This window comes from Cygnus atratus, chromosome 5 (assembly GCF_013377495.2).
Source record: "Cygnus atratus isolate AKBS03 ecotype Queensland, Australia chromosome 5, CAtr_DNAZoo_HiC_assembly, whole genome shotgun sequence".
NCBI classification, from domain to species: domain Eukaryota; kingdom Metazoa; phylum Chordata; class Aves; order Anseriformes; family Anatidae; genus Cygnus; species Cygnus atratus.
In genome coordinates, this window is record NC_066366.1 from 56669068 (window position 1) to 56693047 (window position 23980).

General features: G+C 43.8%; 1 protein-coding gene across 3 annotated transcripts in view; it reads right to left on the reverse strand.

Moving 5' to 3' along the window:
* The window catches only part of AKT1 (AKT serine/threonine kinase 1), a 72584-nt gene that overhangs the window by 30320 nt on the left and 18284 nt on the right, over positions 1–23980 (reverse strand). For all 3 annotated transcript variants that reach the window (XM_035551088.2, XM_035551090.2, XM_035551091.2), the window contains one exon: positions 4642–4770. In XM_035551088.2, the coding sequence (XP_035406981.1) occupies positions 4642–4770 (129 nt within the window). The remainder of the gene's footprint in view (positions 1–4641; positions 4771–23980) is intronic.

The following is a 23980-nucleotide window of genomic DNA, read 5'->3' on the forward strand; positions in this document are numbered from 1 at the left end:
GAGGCTATTCCTAATCTTCTGCAACCCCAGAACTGTTCCCCTTTACTTATCCAGCAGTGCAACACTACGAAGAAATAAACAGAGAGGTTTTGTTTACTTTTTTAAAGCAGCCTCTAGCTGCACATTTCGTACCTCAGAATAAATACTCTGAAGTAGCAGTAGAGATATTTGAACCAATCACGAGCTCCAAACTTTAACCATTTAATTTCAGCAAAATAAACCACAGGAGGCATTTTCTGTCACGGAAGGGGACCAAATAAATATCACCGCTTTTCCCCTAAATCAGCACTGTCCATCGATATTTGTTAAGCTTGCTGATCCAGCAATCTTTAAGGCATACAGCAAGACGAATAATAGAGATTTGTCAGTTAATAACCACTATAATTCAAGTATGTCACATAGAAGTGTTTTGTTTAGTGAACAATATGCTGTCTAATTACCCTGCTCAATCATAACAGCACATATGAAGAAATACAGAAGGCTTTATTTTTGACTTGCCTTACCAAAGTGCTGTACCACTCAGGTTTCAGAAGTTTGAAGCTACCACATTGTTGTACATGGGGAGAACCAGCTTTTAGCAATGAAACAAAGAAGCAGGGGGTTTCTTCTTTTACAACTGACTCTGAACTCTTTCCTGTAGCTGGAAAGTTAATGCACCACCAAACTTGTCTCTTACCATCACGTACAGCAACACGCACCACTACAGCAGGGTGCAACAACAGACCTGGCATTACATTAAGTCTGATTCATGGCACGTTTGGGGGTATCGTTTGGGGCATAAAAACACATGTCAGATACAGGCTGATGGTCACTTACCCACTTTGAAGACAGTTTTTCCTGTCAAACAGGCCAACATATGTATTCTCCTTTTGCAACACAGTAAGTACTATAAACAGCAGCCTGTTAAAAATGATTTAAATTGCTCTAAAGAACCTCTTGATTCTTTCCTGGCGTTTGGTCTTTTAAAGTAGGACAGAGAAATTGTTCCTAACGGGAATAGACACCAAGGCATTCAAATGTAAATTACCATTTTGTATTTGAAAGACACTTAGTATTATCCCAGTGACTTTCTAAAATGTCACAATATTTGCTTCCCCAGCACTTAAGCTAAAAGGCAGATTACTTGTGATGAAAGTGTCAAACTCTGCTCCCTATATAATGACATCACACTTTAAACCAATAATGTCAAGAATCCTTCCCATTCCTGCTTTGGTTTCCTTAAAGAAGGAGATGAAAAGGAAGAAAAGGCCAATCCAGGAAAAAAAAAAGGATGACTAAATAAAACTTTGGAAAGTGGAGCAGGAATACCATGTTGAGGTGCTCCCTTTCTGCAGGCACCACCGAAGAGATTACCTCCCAGACAGCTCAGCATGGCAAAAGTGAGGACCTGGGAGCCCTGAGTTAGAGACCCAGACTAGGGCAGCCTGAATAACAGCAGACAGAAAATCTGCCCGCTGATCTGGTCGTCCTGTGCCCTGCGATAAACGCCTGACTACAGACACGCAGCCCTGTCCCAAAAGGAGGGCTCCTTGTTGAGCGATTACATTTTCGGCTGTACAACAGAACCAGCGCAGTCCGCCCTCCTTTTGGACAGCCAGAGGAATAATCCTTTCTTTCTAACAGGAACAGCCACTCTCTCCGTGTTGTTTTTTGCTATATACTGCTCTTCTCAGCTATATGGTTTTAAGGGCTTATAACCTAATGGGCAGACATACACGATAATCTGAGATTACAATCAGTATGAAGGCTACTTATCCAAGAGATTTACAGCACAGGCTCTATCGGTTATTTATCTGCTGGTGACTCTGGAGCATAACTAACTAGTTAGGTACAGGCTTTTTGTTCCTTCTGCCTCAGTAGTGGTGGAGTAAGGAACACGAACACAAATACGACTCAAAAAAATCACAGTTAAATGCTAGGCACCATCTTTGAGAAGTTTGAAAAAAATCACCAATAGGTAACTTCCAGGGAAAATAAACTCCTTAAACGTATCACTGAACTATAACCATATATACATGGCTATTTTAAACTGGAAATTAGGTGGAGAAAAAAGAATTAAAAAGTAAGAGTCTCTCTTTACCACGGGGGTCCTATAAACAGGTTTTCAAAGACATATGATCAAAACCCTCTCAGATTGAAAGGATAGGGCTTAAGACAAAGAAGAGACTACTAAATGATTGTCAAACACATGAAAAAAATCCTATAAAAGGAAAGCACATTCTGTATTTATTGCTACTACTTTTTTCCATACCTGTTAAGGGAAAAGACAGAGCATCATTAGCTAATGTTACTGTCCTTCATTGTTTTCTCCTGCATTGAATATTCCCTACCTCTCACGGATAGCATCTCACTTAATATGAATTTTACATTGCAAGTGAAGAGAGTCCCCTAGTAATGGGGGAAAAAAAAAAAGAAATAAACTTTTACTTGCAAAGCTAGAGAAAGCCTACATTATTTTACAGCATAAGAGGGTAAAAATTTTAATCAGAAACATGGAACCACTTCCAAAGAACAGACTGACAGAGACAGCCTGCCATCTCATTAAAAAAAAAAATCTAGTTCACTAATTAACAAAAAAGTCAGGGCTATCATGGTCACTTGAAAAAAAAAAAAAGGAAAAGGAAGATTTTTCACAAAGCATTTAAGCTAAATCCCCTCCCACTTTCACTAGCAGAGCCTTCTACAGTGCGAACAGTGCGATGCTGCTCTGGCCTGAGCGCTCCTCCAGAGCTCACTCCTCTCGTGCTAACCCGACAAGTTAACTCAAATGAAAGTACGAGGCAAGCAGGTTCAAAGGGAAAAGCCGTGCTGCAAAACAAACCCAAGTGATACAAGCGTGGCGGGTACCTAGGAGGGAACCGCAGCGCATCGGATGCTACCAGCGCTGCGTGCCAGTGCCTATACGAAGAATTAAATCCTGGTGAGGCAACAGCTGCTTCAGTGAGGGCAAAACCACAAGACTGACTTCTAGCAAGGAGGCCTTCCCCACAAGCATCGAGGCTTCCCAACCTGCTGCTGGCTCACCAGATAAGAAGCACTGCTAAGAGCACCCCTCCACCTCCCACCCTCCCCACGCCCCCCCTTACGGGGGCTACACCTGATTGCATTGGCATGTGTCTCGTCTTTTTTGACAATGCTCTGATACCATGGAAACAAACGTGTTTATATATAAATGCCAAGACTGACAGGCTCAATTTGCCAAAAAAAGCAACATATCCCTGTTGTGAAAACCAATTTAAGTTAACTCTTTCTGAAAGCAACTTGGACATAGAGAAGGCAACCGACGCATCCTTTTTTATTCCTTAGCAGTGAGCTGCAGTGAATGATTATCGGAAGAAACAGAGCAGCAACAGAATGGAAGTGTCCTGCAAAAAAGTGCGTTTGTTAAAAGCCTCTGGCTACAGACCAAGTGCCGAATTAATGTATGAATTAATAGCATTCTGCTGCCTTTCTTTACCTTCTTGATCCATAAGGAGATACCAGTCTAAGGAGTAAAGTACCGTGTCATTACTGAGCAGACAATATAAGGCAACTCTCTAAATGAGACAAAAATCCCCAAAGCACTGCTGGCATTCTGCACTGAAGCACCAGGCAACAGCATGCCCATGATTTTTTCCCATCATCAGTCAGAACAGATATGTGTCGCTACCGGGGAAAAATGAACATTTACATTAATTCCTAGCCCTGTCTGGCCCTCTCCCATGTCCAAGGTGTTCTAAAATAAATCTTCTGAAAGGTCATCCACGAAGATGAACCCCGTGCATTTCAAGCTAACGTGTGACAAAAATGGAAAGCCCTCTACCCTTCCCTCTGCCCAACTTCACTTCCACTAGTCATCAGAAACAGATCACTGTTAATAACAGGTGCCACAATGATCTATTTTTAAGTGGTGGAACGAGACACAGGCAGATCATGAGACAGGAAAGATTAAGAACAGGAGAAAATAAAAGCTGGAAGTATACACAGAAAGGTTAAAAACACTAGTAAGAAAAGGAAATTATCCTCAGGTTCTTCTATCACATCCTGTGCTGTGGCACCTGAGCAAATTCGGAAATGTTTGCATAGGACAGAGTGCAGAGGTTAGGAGATGTTATTATTTCCAAACCCTTTTGTTGGCTCTAATAAAAGAAATATGGTTTTGTTTTCAAGATTAAGAAAAACTGAGTAGGTTTTATTAAAACCAGTGCTTATTCCATGTTCTCTTATGCTAACAATCAAGTAACTTTGATCTATGTTAATGCCACATGCACCCAGACCTGGTGGCAGAACATAGGATGAAATACTTCGGCTGTGCCTGCCTGCCAAGTACCACTCACTCGGGTTAATTTTCACTTTCAAGCAACTCGCTGAATATCAGACATACAAACCATTAACCAATAAACCTGTTTGATTCCATAACCAGAGAGAGTACATTAGCAGAAAACTGAAAAAAAGCAGAGCAACAAACCCACAGATCATATTCATTACTAAGAAATGTGTTTTTTTGTTGCTGTTGTTTTTGTTTTGTTTTTATCTGAAACACATTTAGTGTTTAGATATATTAGTCTGGGCAGACTTGAACGTTACCGATGCAGACTCCCAGTGACTGCAAGAAGACACCAACCCCCCAACTGGATGAGGGAGCATGTAAAAAGCACTTACGAGCTACCGAGAAGTTATTTAAAGGTGATTCCCGCTGGTCAACATCCTGCGGCCGCTCCTTGTAGCCAATGAACGTGCCATCGTTCTTCAAAAGAAAGTACCGCGGCCTCCATGTTTTTATGTATTCTCCTGGAAAAAGAATGGGAAAAGGGAGAGATCATCAGAAAACACCCCAAAACACTGACTCGCCAATATATGCATTTTTAATATTGAAACTAACTCCTGACATAGCAGCAGCTTTAAGAACATTCAGTTCATTCTGATACAAACAGTGGAAAAACACAGGCACTGAGTCAGACATTGTTAGCGATGCTAACCATAAGAATGGGACTTCATAAAAGGTAAACAGCTATGTTTTGTTCTTCTATCTATTCCTCTTTCCATTCAAATTCTGCAACATCTGCCTTAAATGCATTTTAAATTTTAAAAAAATCAGAGCAGATGTCCTATGTATTATTTTTGCTATTGTCATTTTTCATACTGACAAGTGGAGAAATTTTTTTCATTTACATTTTGCAGCGCAAGTATTTTAAACAATGGGTAATTTACTAATTAGTCAACTGCTTTATCAAACCAACAGTCACTTTGCGAACATAAAAAGATAATTCTCTGCTTAAGTTACATAACATCACTCACTCCTCTCACAACATCTCAAGCATGAAACATGAGACGATATATCACAATATGAAGGGGGAAAACACGGGATGATGTATAGCCACCACGAAGAAGAAAACAAACATCTATTCAGAAATATCCTCCACCTTGCTTTTTCAGAGAACACATCCCTTGATCGCACCACGCTACTGCTCATCTGAGTAGCGCAGCGCAGGTACCGGGCGCGTGGCTATTGCAGCCATGCTCTAAATCTCCAGCAGTACAAGAAAAAAAAAGTTGATAGAAACTTCAGTTACGCTTATTGGAGTTACTCGACTGGGCTTCAGGGATGGAAGACTGGGGTTCTACCTGTCTCACTTCTGGGTGACTTTGTCAATGTGCCTCAGCTTCCCTTTTCTGGTGATCTCCAGCTCCCTAGGTCCTGCAGTGACGTTTCTATTTGGCTGAATAAAAGAAGCCTCGCTCGAGGTGCTGCTCAAATCAGGGCACCAGCTGCATTTCACACTCAAGACGCTGCCCAAATCAGGGCACCGGCCACACTTCAACTTCACCCATCCCCACCAACAACTGATTTAAAGAGAGGTGTCCACTGCAGAAACCACCCATAGCTGGGCAGCAGCTACACCCTCCTCCCTCCAGCGTGGTTTGTTGCTTGTTTGTTTGATCAACATCGGGAAGAGGACGTGGGAGCAGGCTAGAAACCAAGCGTCTTTCAGGTCTGCAGCAGGAGCAGGTCTGAACACCGCACGGGACTGCGCTGGGAGGGCTGGTGCCCAGCGCCCACTGCCTCACCTGCCGCCAGCCTTTCAAATGGCTGCCAAGAGCGGGGAGAAGAAAAGGCTCCCGAGGTTTGCTGGCCACAGCAACCTTCTGCTGCTCGTCCCCTTCTCCCAAGCCCCGCTCACACCTCCTTTTCCCGCTGCTCGCGTTCCTCCCTCCGCAGGTAATTTCTCTCCGGGTGCCGTGTGCGCTGCCCCGGGAACTCCCCTGCAGCTGCTCCTCTCCCCGCAGACCTCCCCTCCTTCTGGGGCGCAGTTTCAACCCGTTTCGTGCCAGCTGTGCAACTTCTCCCTTCAGCCTCACACTTGTGTCTGCAGCACGCAGGGTCACGCACAGCCCCAGCATCCACGGCACACACCCCCGGCTATTGCTTCCGTCTGCCTAGCCCATTGCTGGGCTTTTAACTTTCTACTCTAAAGCAAGAAGCTAAGAGTTACCGAGTTACCCTCCAAATAACATCCATTTGCTCTGATAAAACAGAGCAGTGCAATGACACAGGCGAGGAAGACGAGAATAAAAGCAACGAGCCCAAACCCACACAGCCTTTCTTCTAAAGATGCCTGTTGCAGCTGCAAGTGTTATGCTGACCTAGAAGAGCTTGACAGAAATGTCACCGTCACTTCAGGAATTTCAGAAGGACTCACCTATAGCATGTCACGGCATTTATAGGCAAGGCAGTAAATGTAGAAGGTTTTGTTGTCGTCTTCATAATTCTGACCTTAATTAAAAGCTGAAAACTTTCTGGGATCAGCAGAAGATTATGAAGCCTTTCACATTTAAATTATCAGTCCAACTCAGCCCAGATCAGGGAGATTACTCCAATCTCATTACTATTACACCACAGATGTAACTACAGGGATAAGAAAACCCACAGCGTGCTCAGCCCGGCGCTTACCGGGGAGGTTTGCCAGGTAGGCAGCTGTCGGGACTATCGCCGGTTTGGAACACACTGCCACATACCCGATGCGTTGGCATTTTCTTCTCTCGCACTAAACCAACCCAGCAGAGCTAGGAACCAGCTTCCTTTCCCTTCTCATACCTGCATTTATGACTAAATATTGGATGGAAACAACTGAAGAGGGGCAAGTTGGAGAGTCTCGCCTCATCTATGCTACATCTTCCCAATCAGTATTTACAGAGGAGATTTTTTTTTCAGATACTCTGGAAATATCTGACCATTTTCAGTGAAGCATGCATAATTTTAAACAAAACAACACCCCACTGTCACAAGGGGCTCCTCGCTCCTCTTCTCCCTCATCCTATTTTATGTTTTATTAGAGGCTTTTCTTTGGCTCTTATACTCTCTTGCAGCTTTATTCCACTGATCTGTTTGTGTTGAAAAATACATCATCTAACAGAATTAATCACATAGTCCTTGAAATGGTTCATTCCATACACACACACACGGAATACATATGCACGCACACTGCATCATCCTCCGCACTCGCTCTTCTCTTCACTAGCTATCATTTAGCACTCGCTCCTTCTGCATGCGAGACCAGTGATTTCGTTACCATTTTACAAGGATCACTCTACTCAGACCTTCACTTACTTTAGCTGGTTCTGGTTCCTGATCCACCTTTTTAATCTGCAAATAAGTAACAGAGTTTTAAACTTCCTTTTCCATGTTTGGAGCTTTATGAGTCTGGTAACATGGCAAGCTTACCCGTTATTGATTATTGCTCTTGCCAAGGACAGTGTGAGGCACACTGCAGCATCTGCAGCATACATTTTATTATATAACACTGAGGTTATGCTTCTGCATCTTGCAGCAAAGTGGCACGACACTGCCTTGTTTGCGATATCGCAGTCAGGTTGGTTATCTGTAAGCCTAGTCTTTTATTCAAGCCTGAGCAAACTCTCATTCTTCTCCAGAAGTTCTGAAACGCAGACTCACCAAGAAGTCATCCAGAAGAAGTATGAAGTGTATATTCCTAAGAAACTGGATTACATTCCTACGATTACCTAAAACATTATAAACACTATAAACTATCTGGAACCTGTGAGAAGGATCAAGTTGTTTGTGGTAGCCATTACAAGCATTTTAAGCACAAAACAAGTTTGTCGATACAGACAAAAATAATTGCGTGCAACTGCTGTGGCAAAGCTGATTGAAAAACGTTAACACCTTTTCCTTCCTCTGATATACTCAATAAGCTGTCATGCCTGAAGAGTGAACTGAACTGTTTCAATTCTTGCCCTGTGATTTTTGTTCCTGTTGAGGCTTTGTTTTTAAGGACCATAAGCAAGAAGTTGCTTGAAGTCACCGATACTATTAGTTACGTAGTCTTTCTAGAAGAAATGTACAAAGTACAGTAAACGCGAGCATGTGTGGCAGATGCTATTAGACAACACTTAAAATAATAATAATAATAACGATCCACCATGGAAAAGTGAACAATTTACAAAGCAAAACATTTTTTCCTCTGTGATTCATTGCTTGTGTAATGCCCTGGCAGAGCCTTCTTTGTTTTCAGTAACAGAACGCTAACACTGCAGACAGAAGAGCAAAAGCATGGGTTATAAATCCTCCATATAAAATCCTGAAATCAAATAGACTCCTCTATAACTTGCTGCCTTTATTATTTAAAATCTTTATGTACCATTCTGTTTACTCAAAGCAATTTTCAAGTTGCAAAGATTCCCAAACTGTACATAGCTGCAAATACACACGAAGATTGCTACAGACCGATTTCGCTTTATTGCTTTGTGTCTGCCCCCACACACTGCACATTAAAATACTTAATACACACTTAGAATGTAAATCCATCTCATGCCAAAAAAAACTCTCCACAGTAACACACACTGCAGAGCACCCTTATGCCTGCATATTTTGGAAAGTTAAGCACAAAACTCTTCTGGTTCATGAAAAGTTAATTCTACCGAGGATTTACAATACTGCGGGGTTAGGTTATTTTCCTCTCCTCTCCCCAACAGTATCTCACCGAATCTGGAGCTGTCTACCACTGATAGAGTGTCTAACATCAGAAACAGCTGCCACTCCCTGGGAAGCTTACGGGGTAAGTGGAGAATAATGAGCAGCAAGCACCAGCAGAACAAAAGAAAATCCATCTTTATTTACCAACTGCTGCATGCTTGTTGCTGCATCAAGCTCATTCAAAGCCAGCACCACACCCTTTAATTCAGAACAGACTATATTTAAGACGACTCTGCTTATTTTTTTAATCAACTCATGCATACCGATGGTTTAAAAAAAAAAAATCATTAGGTTAACCGAGTCAGCATCCAATGATATCCCTGATACTTACAGGAGTGCTGGACCAACTGTTAACTTCCCTATGCCCCAAAGTCACCAGAACAAGCCCAGCAGCGCGGAGCGAAAATGAGGTCTCGGTTATATTAAACGCGCTCCGTCGGCTACCGCAAATCTATGGGTAAATAACGCGTTATGCTTTCTGCTTTGAGCATCAGAAGCGGCATCGTTAATTACAATTAAAGTTAGCACTCAAAATATTACAGCGCTTAAGTTATGCAAGCCTCCGGTACGTTCCCACACGCTCCGAGGACACGCTCCGTGCCTCGATTGTGCGGCACTCAGCCATCCGAGCGAGACACCGAAGTTATGCCAACTGCAGCGCTAATGTGCCACTGGTCAAAGGCAGAGTGACTCATTTCTAAAACTTCAATGGCAGCGAAAAGTGGTCTGCATCCTGTCTGCCTAATAAGGCTTCGGCGAAACAGATGCCAGCTTCCTTCAAGACGCGAAGCTTTCGGAAGCTGCCATCTCATGCGCGCTGGCGCGTCTGGAGAGCGGAGCGTGGACTTGCAGTTAGTTTCTGCTGGTCGAGTAAATAAGTGCCCACTCCCTTACAAACCAAAGCAGGTTTGAAAAACAGAAGGAAAAAAAAAAAAAGCAGGGCTTGAAATTCTCCTTTGCATTTCTAAAGCACTCAGAAGAAAGTGAAAGGGAATGACGCCCTTTCCAAGCACAGAGAGCTAATTCTGGACTATAAATACTTGGTACTAAACAATTAAGCACGGCTAGGGTGACCCAAATGAAAAATCTGAGTTTGATTTTTTATTATTTTTTTAAATAGCTGCACAGACATCTCCCAGGCTGGTGCAGCACTCTTCCTTTCCCTCCCCAAACTGTCAAAACAAGAGATTTAGAAACAGTGCCAGGTTTTAGGTAGCTTGGGGAAAGGAAAAAGGAAAAAAAAAAAAAAAAAGCAGGGCATGCTAATATCTTTCCCGACACGCTTGCGGAGAGCAGAGGACCTCTGGTCTGTCTGCCTATTCAGAGGAGTACAGAAGGGGGCCAGTTCTTTGATTATTTCTTTTTTTGGTCACTCTGGATGCGTTCTCAGCCCTTGCCTCCAGCGTACAGCTGCGGACGCGCCGCCCGTGCCCTGCATCTCAATGAGGCGGCTCAGACTGCAGCCCCGGGTGCTCCCCAATGGGGAGGTCAAGCCTGAGTCAGCAGCCCGTCTGCAGCCGCCCCGCTCCGCGCCTTTCAGCGCCCTGGCGGGGACCCCGGCGGCACAAGGAGCTAATTCAGGGCCCGGCAAATCCTCTCCCCGGCTTTATGGCGACCCGCTTGCCGTGCAGCTGGATGGATGGCAGCTCGGTGCAGGCGCGACGGCGATTGACGCCTCTGCCAACAGGTTACGGAGAAATGCCGCCGCCGCCGCCTCCTCCTCCTCCTCCTCCTCCTCCTCCGGCGTGGCTCCTGCTATTCTGAACCGGCGGCCGTTTCTCACGCTCGCACAAAGCTCCGATATACGGCACCTGCTTAATTATCATATCTTCAGGGAATTTGGGGAGGGAGGGGAGCAAGAGGGAAGCTGGAGGTGGGGCAAAGGGGAGTGATTAAATGGGCTCACGCTCAGCCTGACAAAGGAAGATCTTCGCACCGTCTTCAGACCCGAGCGCCTTCCGAGCCAGCAAGCTGCAGCCTCTCTTCACCTGGCACCGCACATCTGTAAATTAACTTTAGAGAACAAACAGCGTTGACTTATCGCTTCCCACAAAGCTACGCACGCACCGGGCAGAAAAATAGGTGTATCCGAAGCCACCTCTGCCTTTTGTTACACAACAGCTCAGAAGTAAAACACTTCACGCCGTCGAGAAAGGGATGCTCTGATTCACGAAGCTAGACCATGGGAGAGATCAAAAGCCAGATTATGGGGAAAGGAAACCAGATTCTCATCCAACACTACTTTCACACGGGATGGACAGCTACCCCAGTCTCTGATTTCACCTCTTTCAAAGGGTTTGGAGTTTGAAATCACCAGCCAACACTACTACAGAAGACACCTCTGTATTTTTTTTTATCACTGTATTCCAACTGTATGGTTATATAAAACTGAAACACTGACGTTTACCTTTTTTTTTTTCTGCTGAATTTCAGTTTAGAAGGTCAAAAATGTTGCCATATTGCTTACAGCAATCAATTTAAGCAATACCAGATATTCCCAGAGGGGTGAAAGAGAATTAATCAGCATGTAAAAAAACTCCTTACTCCTACCTTTGGCACAGCTTAGTCAGGCTAGTCCTAACCTACAGCTGTCTCCAGTGGGAGAAGATGTAAATGAAGTTTCATTAAAAACAGCAGTTTTAAGGATAGCTTCATAAATTACAGGAAGATATAAAGCGATTTCTTAAGCTATGCTGAAAATCTCAGAGTGAATTTCATCTCCATTACTTCATGGTGGGAGCAAAAGGACTTAAATGCAGCATGAGGTGTCCAACACAATTAGAGACATCTCTTCTGCTCACAAGCACCTACAGGATTGTAACAAAATAAAAGACTCCTGTAACAAACATAAAATGCCATCACATATGCCTCTGCTTTTGATAGGTGCCCAACTCTCTCATTTTTATAAATAAATAAAAATGACAGAGGATGTGTCAGATTCACTGAGCTGAATTAAACATGTTTGGAACAATTATTTCTCCCCAAGTAATTTCTACCTTGACACTTGATGGAAAATAGCACAAGCAGCTAACGAGGCACTTAGGCAAATAAGCCTCTGCGACTTTTTAAATATCTTCTCTTAGAGGAAGGAGGTACCTCCAACTATTCCTTGAGCTCAACGTGAAGTTAATACGATCAGCATTTCTGTAAATCAGGCTCTTAAACACGCGGGATGTATTTATAAAAGGGTGTGATATAATCCTCCAAAGATTTTATGATCTCAACTAAAAACACCAAGCACACAAAAAAAAAAAGAAAACCACCAAACACGCCACACCCTGGTACATTTGAATAAGGAAGAACTTTTCTATACATCACCCGAGAGCCGATTCCATTATTTTCTCTCTTAGCACAAGCATCCTTAGCAACAATTCCTACACTTATCTGGAGAGATGTCTTACGTGAACGTGACACAGCCCATTTTGTTTTTCGGCAAAATCCTGTCTAGAGACTGACGGATGGTGCAAATGGGGACAACCCCAACTCTGCCCCATTAAAAAAGGCTGGGAGAAACGAAGGCTGAGGTGAGAGCGATTGTATGACGCATTTACGCTTTGTGAACATGAAACCTGCGAAGTACTCAGCGGAGGCTCACCGTTAAAATCCCCAAGTTCGGGAGGCCGAGCTGGTAACTTGGAGGTGGGCGCACACGGGCACAGGGGAGGGAAGAGGCAGGACGCAGCCGCGCACAGATCAGCCGCAGCGAGGGCTCGCGAGTCCCCGGCTCGCTCTTCCAGGCTCACATTACTGGATCATTGTGTCATTTACAAAAGCAGATCAAAACCTCGGGGAATTGTAAAGAAATGGTGAAAAAAGCCAGAGGACATTAGAAGAGATTTATGGAAACAACAGCTTTTCTAAAACAGATAATACGGACCAACTTCAGAGGCGGTCTGAAACAAAACAAAACAAAAAAAACAGCTCTATTTGTAAAAACTAAACTGCTGAACTTGGACTTTTATAAATAAGCATTTTATGGAGGGTAAGAAATTAACACATCTTATTGTTATCCCTTAGCTTCTGTTTTTGAGTCCTAATTCTCAGCATAAATAAATACACAGAGTCGGTTTAGGCCACTCGCAATAAAAACTCAGGCAGTAATGGTGTGACCACGTTGTGCATCAGGATATTTCTTTAAAGTGCCAAGAAAAAAAAAATCCATGCAGAATTTAAAACATATTTACACGAACAGTTGCTGGGTAAATATTTCATAGAAAGATGCGTAAGAGCCAAGGTAGGCAAATATTTCAATGGCAAAAATAAGCAATATAATAAAGGGGGAGCTGTTTATATGGCCAGGGCTAATCTGGATTTCCCTTCTTCACTTCCTTACTAGCAAGCCTGCAAAACCCTGGAAGAGCACAGTGAGACCAAGTTAGTTCTAAAAAAAAAAAAAAAAGTTTCATTTATCTTGAGCCATTTAAAGGCCGTCAAAGGAAAAATTACAAGCACTTCCCAGAAAGTGAGTTCTAATGTTTGTTATCATGGCAACCTCCTCGTTTCTCCTCCAAATTTAGTATTCTAAGACAACTTGTATTGAGTCACTACCCCGAACGCAGCAATGAGAGTCTCCTTCAGATAAGCAACGGGAGTGCCTGGCTCAATTCAGAGGAATTTTGCGAAGTAACTTCACTGCATACTGCACATTTACCAGAGCAACTTCATCAAAGGGTAACACGAGAGCAAACACTCATCCGAGCTCTGGTGCTAAGCTCCACCGAGTAACACAGGAGTAAGAAACCTTGCCAAGGGTCCTCTCTGCTGAGCAAGAGCAAAGAGGGGACAGCCTGCCTGGCAGCAGGGGAAAAAAAGAGTTGCTTCGAGGCACCCCAAAACTCGGTACAGCCATAGGAAGCGCCAGCAGCTTGAATGTACAGCTGGAAGCGTGGCATCCCAGCTATCCTTCAAGGCTTCGCTTGAGCGGTGTGTATTTCTAACAGTCCCGAAGAGATCCACTAGGGCCAGCTCGGTGCCTGGGCTGAGATTTGCCATCGCTGTGGAGTAAGTCCCACTCTGCTGCTGCACCAGGGTCACAGGCTCCGGCAGGCACATTTCTGTCACCTTCGACACTGTTAAAGTTATTTTAGTTTACAATGCACAGTAAAAACATTGAGTCTGAGTATAATCAACCAGAAAAATTCCTCCTGGATTTCAGCGGTAGTTCATTGCTTCTGATATTGAAATGTACATACGTACTACTAAAACATATTAACATAAGCATGACTATAATTTTTTAAACCCCAAAGCCATCTATTCCAACAAGCTCATAATACCTCTGCCTAACAGCTCCAAGCTCCAGGAGAGACGCACTCCATCCATTTACACAAAAACCTGTTTCTTACTGAAGGAGGAATGAAAGATAACTGATGCAGCTGAATGAAGACCCTCCTACCTTGATAGCATTATCATGAATCAATTTTCATGTTGCAACAGCATCTTGGCACATTAAAGCTACTGTACATTAAGCAGAAGCATCAAAACAGAAAAATAGAAGGTATACACCACACAAAAGCAGAAAGGAGATGTGATAGTGTGTATGATGTTTTCCAGCCTGTAGTGCCCTATTGTTTTGGGAACACATCACAAAAATTTGAGCCTCCTCTTAAAACTGCTCCTATTCCCTAAGAAAAACAAACGTCAACCACACCAGCCCTAAGCTCACACTGCTTTCCATGGGCAAACCTAGCACTTGCCCAGTGGGGTTTCCAAGGGCAGGACTGCTGTATCAGCCCCACTTTTCCTTCACACCTGATCTGCGAGGCACAGGACACCACGCGGCTGCTCCTCATTGCACATCCCCTTGACCACCTGAATCCCAGAAGCCCCATCCCATGGCCACACACAGTCCACTCTCTGTAGTTCATATTCCCACTCTTACCCCCAAAGAATAGGGCAAACAAACACCAAGACACATCCCTCGCCTAGCTGGGTTACAGCTACCTTTTAGGTTTGTAGGAGAACTTGCAACTACAGCAGCTGTCCAGGAGAGTCAGATACCCATACTTTAAGAGTAACACCACCGAAGAGCAATAAATAAAGCTTAAAACTTGCATTAAAAACAACAACAAAAACCTGCAGGTCACCTGGGGTAGCATTCCTGAAGAAGGTCACCTGGGGCAACTTTCATGCCTCGGGGACTTCTGCAGAGCAAGGCACGTGTACAGCAAAGCCCGCGTGCAAACCCCACTTTGCAGTTCAATGCTTTGTGCATGCCATGGATGAAGCATTTTCTTCCACGAGTCCCTGACCCAATGCCATCACCTCATGCGGCAGCTGCCAGGGGTTCCTGGACAAGCAAGGCCACCCTGGAAACCCTGCTGTTGCCGGCAAGGTGGGAAGGGAGCTGGAAGAAAGCAGGAGGACAGAAGCCACAGATGCAGAGGGGTGTACGGACGGGCTGAGACGTGGCTACTGTAGCCTCAGCCCACCATCCTGGCCGTGGATGCTGTAAAATTCAGATTATTTCCAAACTGACGTTTTATTGCAGTTATTCCTCCCCTTCCCACCCCCCACAATGAAAATAAAAAATTAAGATCGGGATTACAATGTCACTATCAACCCAAGAGACAAAAAAGGTTTCCAAGCAGCAGCCACAGCACACTTGCAGTAGTTAATCTGCAATTTTCATTTATCCACTGAACGCAAAATTGATTTTTGGAGTGGACAGAGCTTCTTGAAAATTATAGTTTTCTACACAAAGCCATGCTTGGGCACAGAGCTTGGAAGCTACAGGTAACACCACGAAAAAAAAGAAGAACAAAAGGCCCCCAAGTAGTGTACTGATGTCATATTTGGTAATAAAAACACAGTTCAACTACAAAATTAAGCACAGCCCATTACTGGGTCACTATCATTAGTCTGAAAATATTCTTCCCTGCATACTTTTCCTCCCCTCGCCAGAGAATCCCAATTTCCTACTTTAATCATCGTCCCTTTTCCAAAAGAAATAGCAGCCTTCTCAAACAAGAAAGGCATCTTATTATTTAATCAGAAGGCAATAAAAGATTGAAGTGGATTAGAAAAATTAATCCAAGCTAAATGTCTCTGTTATGATAGAGTTTCCCAATGAACCTTAAATCACAATGTTCCCAATTTAAGGTATAAAGCCTGATTAAAACTGCTGTTGCTTTGCAAAACTACTGTTCTCCCCTGCCCCCATTATTAAAAATGCAGCCCAAATCGCTGTTTTCATACAGAAATGTGTCCAATATTGACGGCAGTTCTGTGGAAAATTCTTGATGGCCGTTGGGGATTCTTCTAGTTAACCAAAAGGTAAAACCTACAGTAATTTATCATACAAAAATCAGCTGCTCTGCAGCTCAGGGCTCACGTTCCACGCTTTCAGTAGGATTTCTACAGAAAGGAGGGGTCAGGGGGAGGAGGATGATTAAGTAGCTTCATTTGCAGTCCTCAATTCTTTGCACCTAGTTCATGACAAAACACAGGATGGGGAAAAGAGCAGCTACTGCACTCTACATACTTCTTATTTCATCAGGTATGCTTGTTTTAATCTTTAAAAAGGAAATTATACACAGTAAGCTGCAAAAAGGCTTAAAAGGATAAAAACAGCAGCCAAAGCCAGACAGGGTGGGGGAAGCCAAAATAATTGAAAAAAGATTCTCAGCATTACAAGCGCCGATTCCTTTTCAGAAGAAAGAGATGCAGCCAGAACTCCCCCCTCCCTTTGTGCTGAAGTTTAATAAACATTTTCTCCAAGTTACCAATTTTGCGAAAATCGCTGGATAAACACTTGCGTTCACCCAGCTCCGTGGCCCCGTGCCAAATGTAATGCCAAACTTCCCAGTTGCAAAACGAGCTGTTTTTACACACCAAAGTAACCACACAGCAGGCCTGTGGAGTCTGAAGACAGCTGACAGAGATGACTGTTGCTGTCCCCCCATTGCACCGACATCCATCCAAATACCAACATCTGCTGTGCTACAATTTACTTTTTACACAACATTTAGCAAAACAGTGCCTCTGACTGCAGCATCATTAAGGAAGTAACAACAAATAAATCGCAAAGTCCCATCAGACAATTGTAAAATTAAAGCGTAGTTTGTCTTGCGTACGCTGAGCTTTAGTTCAGATGTATTTGACTTCAGAAATAAGCAGCATTAGAATCAGTTTTCTTTTATTAAGCGCACACGACAAAATGCAATGCGCTATGACAAGCGTAATCCGTCATTACAGTGAAAATTACAGTTTTGAGGATATTGACTTGACTCAATAGACAGCAAAGCAGATGTCTGCAAGGCATCCCGGCCTGCCCACTACAATCCCAGCAATCCAAACTACTAAAAGGATTAACGCTATGCCTTGAAGCATAAGAAGTGCACTTTCAATTCAGGGCCCGCTCCCTTTTAAACGCTCCCAACGCATATTTGTGCTCGTGAAGTAAGGAATTAACATTCCTAGAAACTAAAGCGACCTTCTCTCGAGAAGCAGCACAGAGCACAGCGCCCGGTGTGATCGGACCCCGCTGCACAGAGGCGGGCCAGGGCAGCAAGTCCTCTCAGAAAATTCGTAGCGTGGGGGTTCAAACCCGAATTTAGGCTCCTAGGTGGAAGCCAGGTTTTGGTCAGAGGTTTCATTCCGGTGCCCACCGTGCAGAAGTTGTGACAGAAGTGACACCATGAGCCAACAACCGGCGGCCCCAGGGCAGCCGCCCTGCAGGCCCGTGCCACCATAGGCCCTTCGTGTCCCAGAGGCCTCAGCCATGGCTCCTGGGCCGTAGCTGGCACGCGAGAGGAGGACAAGGGACTCGGGATCCTTTACATCAGGGACGGCTCACAAACACGATCCTTCCCACCTCCTGTCCTGTGGTAATTCTACGAGTGCAAAAAGAAGCAAATCAAAGTTTCTCATGGCCTTTTGAAAAGCAGATACTGAATGGAAAATGTCCACAAAAAACAACTGGAATTCTCTACTCGGTATCAATTCAGGGTTTTTTCCTCAATCTTTCTGTTCCTCGCCACCACCTTTAATATAAACTAAAAACTGCTTAAGTTACAAAAAGTGTTTTATATACAATATATATTTTTTTTGTGGGAACAAACACTCCCCCTCCATCTCCAGACAACGTGTCTCTTCAGAACAACAACACACTGAACGCTCAGCTCAAGACACAAAAAAACTTGGCAGGCTGCATCCCAAAGCAGTTTCACCAAAACAATACAGTTTCCCTCAAATCACTATCAGCTTAATAGTGGAAGACAATAATATTTCAGATAACAGAGGCGGCAAACGTTTTGGTAAGTTCAGTGGACACGCTTTATACAATTTGCAGATAAAAACCAGTCAACAACCAAAGCTAGGTTAACGAACATGCTTAACTAATTTGGTGTTTAAAGAAGTCAAGGGGTGAGGCACTTAAATACTGCTGGGGGGTTCAGCCAGTGCTGATCCGTGACAGACGTTACGATGGGGTACGTCAGTGGTGGGACGCAGAAGATGCCCTGCACAGCACAAACGAGATCCTCCTCTCCTGAGGTAAATACTACACAGCGCTTGCACAACAGGAGTCAAGGTCCATCGGAAACTTATCGGCAGATTTGTTCCTGTGCAAACTTTAGGTTCAGCCTCAGAGTTCAGCGCTGAAACACTATTTGTTTGTTCATTTATCCCCTGGCACGGTTGGCTTTTTGTCAGACAGATATATGCCACATGCAAGTCGTTTCCCAACCTCTCTGCTCCACCTCCCTCCATGCACTCTGCGCACACTCTGACCCCTCAGCAAGCGTTGTAGCAGAGGAGGAAGTGTTTCTGATAGTTTGCATACTCTTCACAACAATTTTATTGCAGGGCATAAATGTGTTTTCCGGCTCCTGAGCCCTTCTTGTAACAAAGCAAAACAAACAGAAAATCCACCACTTTCCAAACAGCTGAATGCCCCAGATCCAGCAGCAGGAAAGGAAAGGGGAGGGAAGAGGTGGAGAGGAAAGGAAGTAGAGGATGGATTACACCAGAATTATTTTTGTCCTGTTCAAGTGGATGGGCAGAGACAACTAAATATAGAACTTATCAAAGCAGGTGAACAAGGAAGATGACATGAGTCCCAGGTTTCGCAGAGCAAGCAGTAAACGAAGTACATTCCTACTTCCTGGCCCAAGAAGCGCCCCTAAAAACACTGCAATTGGCATGGACAAGATTTAATTGAATAAATACTCAACTCACTGCAGCCTCCTTTTTGGACATGGTGAGCAGATAGGCTTCCCGTCTCTTACCTGCTTGTACTATACAAAAACAAGCACAACGAAGTCCATGTTAAAAACAGAAGTACTGCACTCCTCTGTGGTGTCTTTGGACAGAAATTCTTCAGAAGAAAGCATGTTTGCATGTACATCTGGGTAATAAAGCACCACTTGAAATCAAACATTAAGGAATGTTATGTTGTCAGTGGCAACACAAAGGAAGTGGTTTTTATGAAATTTAACCAGTTGGACAATTGCTTTACTCTGGTCAGACTGCAGTCCACTTCTTGCTCGTAGGAACCACTAGATTAGTTTGAATTTCACAAGTGAAAATCCATTCATACCTATTTTTAACTCCTTCCAGCACGTGAGTCGGTCTGTGACATACACCGGGTGGCTGCTGCCAGAAGCACTTACTCCATTCAGTCCCCGTGAGTAGCCCACATGAGCAAATACAAGTAGTAAGTCTTGCCCAGGTTCTCAGAGCCTGCAGCCAATGGTGCAAACAATAGCTTTTAGTAAGGACATTAAGTGTTTTGCTGGTATGCACACAGTATTCGAGCAAGGGAACATTCAGGGAAAAGACATGGCACCAGTCATGACTTGAGTGAAAACCACTCGCATCAGGGCTGTAACCTACCGCTGGGCTTAAAGAACAGAAAGCTTTTATGCGGAACATTTCCCTTCTTCCATCTGTGCCCCCAGTTACCACAGCATCCAAGAGCCCCACGGTCTGAGCTGCATTTGTCCTCACAACATCCCTGTGAAGTAGGGAAGTGCCGTTATCACCATGTTACAGATAGGGAACTGGGGCACAGAGACATAAAAATAGCTTTATCCGAGATGATTGTATAGGAGGAAGTCTGTGGCAGAGCAGGGGAGGACTGGCTTCGACTCTCAGTTCCAGGACACCAATACGCCAGCCACCTCCTCAGCTTCTGGATGCACAGCCTGCAGTTTGACCTGCCTCTCTGCCCTGCGCAGCAAGGTATGGGGAGCACCTACCCCTTTTATTAGCAATGTTTGCAGCCTAGCAAAAATGGAGCAGAATATCAGATGCAGGCACTGTTTGCATTCAGAAGTCCAAATGCAAACAAAGAAAATTTCCAAAACAGTCAGCACTATCCTGGTATTGTGGGAAAAGGAAGGAAGACATATAAAGTTTTCAAAGCAGAAAAATAAAATAATCCATGACAGGTCATAAGTACATTTTCAAAATAATTAGTGAAAGTTTTAATAGAAAGCTGGCATTAGACATGCATCCTTCACAAGTTTTCCTGCTCTGGAGATTTGGGGTTGTAAAACAATAAGAAATAAAAAATCCCTTTGGGACTACAGCTATCTCATTTCAGACACAGATCTAAACACAGATCTGATGCAGATTCATACGCAGACCCTGGCTCCAGGCTTCACACAACCATCTTGTCTCAGATAAAACAAATACCATAGGCTGCAGACTGCTCAAGGTTTCTCATTTTTGGCACAGCCAGGCTTCAACCCTGCCCTCAAAGGCTCTCTCTTCTGAGTGAAATGGCACCTCAGGTCCAAAATTTACTCTGTCCCTGGGGACTCCAGCTGCCGCCATCCAGAGCACCAGTTGTGAAACAAGCTTCTACAACTTGACATTAAATGCTATTTTGTGAATTCCCTCAACCACTCGCAGTCACTATTACCGTGGTACAAACAGCACAGGTCCATGACCCTGTGGATTACCTGGCCCATCTCTGCTGGCAAACTGGACCTTCTGGCCCAGGCCTTCCCTTTGTAACAGGTTCCTGCTGTAAACTTCAACCACCATGAACACAATGTGAACCCAGAGCATGCCTCGTCTGCTTCACTCGGCCTCAGAGTCCCAAGGACCTGCAGCCAACCAGCGAGAGTTGACAATGACCATCAAGGCTCTCAACCTCCATCAGTGACATAAAATAACACTAGTCTGCCTTGGAGAGGATCAGAAAGAACAAAGCTGGCCCCACCACACATTTTGCCATCCATATTTCACCCTGACATCACTCCTCTCCCCCATCTTTTGCACCAGGACTACAGAAGGGAGGAGGAGGAAAGACAGGATGAGGTTAGACACATTCCTGCTTCCTCACAGCAAAATAAACATAACAAATCCCAGCAGCTCTAAAGCCATAGAGCATTCTTAATAAGCCTCACATCCCGGTAATTAAAGCAAAAAGCAACTTCTGGTTCCAAAGCACAGACCCAGATTACTAACAACAAGTATTGAACTAGTGAGGTTTATTACTACATGATTTGAACCTTTTCCTTGACAAAATCCAGATTTCTGTATTTGAACAGATCAGACAGCACCGAAAAATGACAAAGCCTGTTGACAACAGAGAAACTACTATTTATTTTCTGTTTGTTGGCCATCACAAGGAATCTCAAAGCTAAAACCAAACCGCTCTCATCTACAAGTAAGTTTGTTATTCTCCCCCAAAATCTGACTCAGCTTTGCAAGACGTTCCCAACACCAAACTGGTCAAAAAAAGTCACAGTGCTTCATGTTGAAAGGAACCATCAGAGGTGATCTGTCTAATCTTCCACCCAAAGCAGGGCTATACAAAACTCCACAAAAGAGATCCTAACACCAACAGTACACGTAGGTAATTCAGGAGAACTATAAAAACTCAAGGGGAGGGGAAACGAATGCAACTTTATCAAACTCCAACTTTCAAATCAAATTTGAGGAACAAAACCTCAAGTCTTCTTGGCCGTTTGCCCTCATTTTAATCTCCCTGACTCCAGTAACTGGTTTGAAGATTGTCAGCGGAAAAATGAGTATCAATAAATATTCTCTGTGTGTAGTGGGCATAAAGAGGAGAAATGAATTCTGTGTTCCTCCATGTTTTATTCTACCACATGAATCGTGAGAGAAACAGTCAAGAATAGTACATGGTCAAAAAGGTATGCACTGCCTCTGAAGTACAAACGTGTGTCTACAACCATACATCCTGTTGAGTGTCATTCCACTTCTAAAATGGTGCCCAAAAAGCGAAGAGTCTCCAGAAACATGAGGTTTTGCCATAATCACACCCAGTCTAGCCAAGGGAGTAAACAAACCTCTTCAGGAAGCCAACAAGCACTGAAGCAGCCCTCTCCTAGTAGCCTGGAGCTGCTCCTGAGAAGAAAGCTTTCCTCTGGGCTTAGAGAGAAGCGTTCCCTTAAAGCGGGAAGAAAACTTCATACATATTCATTTTTTGCACATTCCTGCTAGTCACCTGTTAGTCAGAGAATGCTAAAAAAAAAAAAAACCTTAAAAACTCAAAAATAATCACAGTAAATCTGACCTCTTCCCCACACCCTGTGTTTTACGTACAGCTTTCTATAGCCTAATAATTTGTATTACTGCAGTACACTGCAACTTCACATACACTTCAGGAGCTGAACCAGCTGCTGTCAAAATAAAACAATAAGATAGGCCCTGCTCTGCAGACTTTACTGCTGTAAGGCAGGGACAATGGAAAGCCAGAGAAAAAAATGGAAAAAAAAAAAAAGGACCGATACTGGGCATCACAGTGAAGAGCAGTCGCAGTGCACATGCAGTGCAAGTTCATCAAGGCCTTTTATAAGCAACACAAGAAACGAGAGCTTTTAAAGAGGATAATAAAGCAGCACTGCAGATGTTTACAGGGAACATTTGCCGAGTGTGAAAGGGTAGCAGAAGAGAAAGCACAGAAGTGTTTGCTTGCCCCCATGTTGTAGTCACAGTATTGAGACATGCTAGGCTAACTGAAGGCAGAAGTTAACATCTTAATAGCAAATTAGAGGCAGTAAAAATAGGTATGAAAAGGAAAAGCAGCTGCTTTTGCAGCTCGATGCCACAGAGGAACTAGCAGATAGCAACAGAGAAGCAGCCCAAGAGAACTGAGCTCTGCAGCAGCCCTCTGAATAGGACAGGTTACATGCCAAGCATGCAAAGTTGCACGACGATGCAAACCAATGAAAAGTATATTCCCCACCACCACCACCTCCATGTTTGGCTTTTGTTTCCCATTTTCATGAATAACGGTATAATCCATCATCTACAGCAGTGTTAAACACATCAGTTACTCTGAAGATCAAAAATCCAGTCTCTGCAGACAATCTGGTTATAGCTGCTGTAGAGCTGAGAGAAGTCAGTATTTCAGAAAGAAACTTGACCACCTGCTGCTCTGAGCAGAGCAGTCAATACAGGTATGTACGTAAAACCATACTTTTCTACAAAATTACAACCAATATTACCCAGAAGACAAACTAGACAGGGAAAAAATGCATGAACTCCAAATGGTGCAGTCATGATGAACTGCCTAGCTAACAGCCTTCCCCCGATTTTCACAGATTTTGCCCATCTTAAAATCATATTATATTGTTCCAGGTGAACAATCTACTACAGCCACTGTACATCTCTCTACAGCCGCTTTAAAGCTCTTGCTTCCTTTCAAGTCAGAGGGTACGTATCTGTATTGCTTGGACATCTCAAAATCTGAGGCATTAAAAAAAAAGTAATGGCAGTTATTATGAAAGGATGAAACACCTACAGTACAAAATACTCCTATTGCAGCAAGAACAGGACATTCTAACCCAATCAAAGCACTTACCAAGCCTAGTGCTCGAGTTTACTTGGGATGAGTCCAGGCCAAAAGCAAGGCTCAAGTTTTACATGACTGCAGCAGCGCCACCACGGCTGAGGAAAATAAGCAGCTCCACAGCACCTGCCTTTTACAGGACCATTTACATTGTTCAAAATACGAGGCCAGGTTTGGCTGCTAAAGTCTTTGCAAGCCCATTGTGCAAAGGAGAAGAATCACCCCAGCCTGTAAAA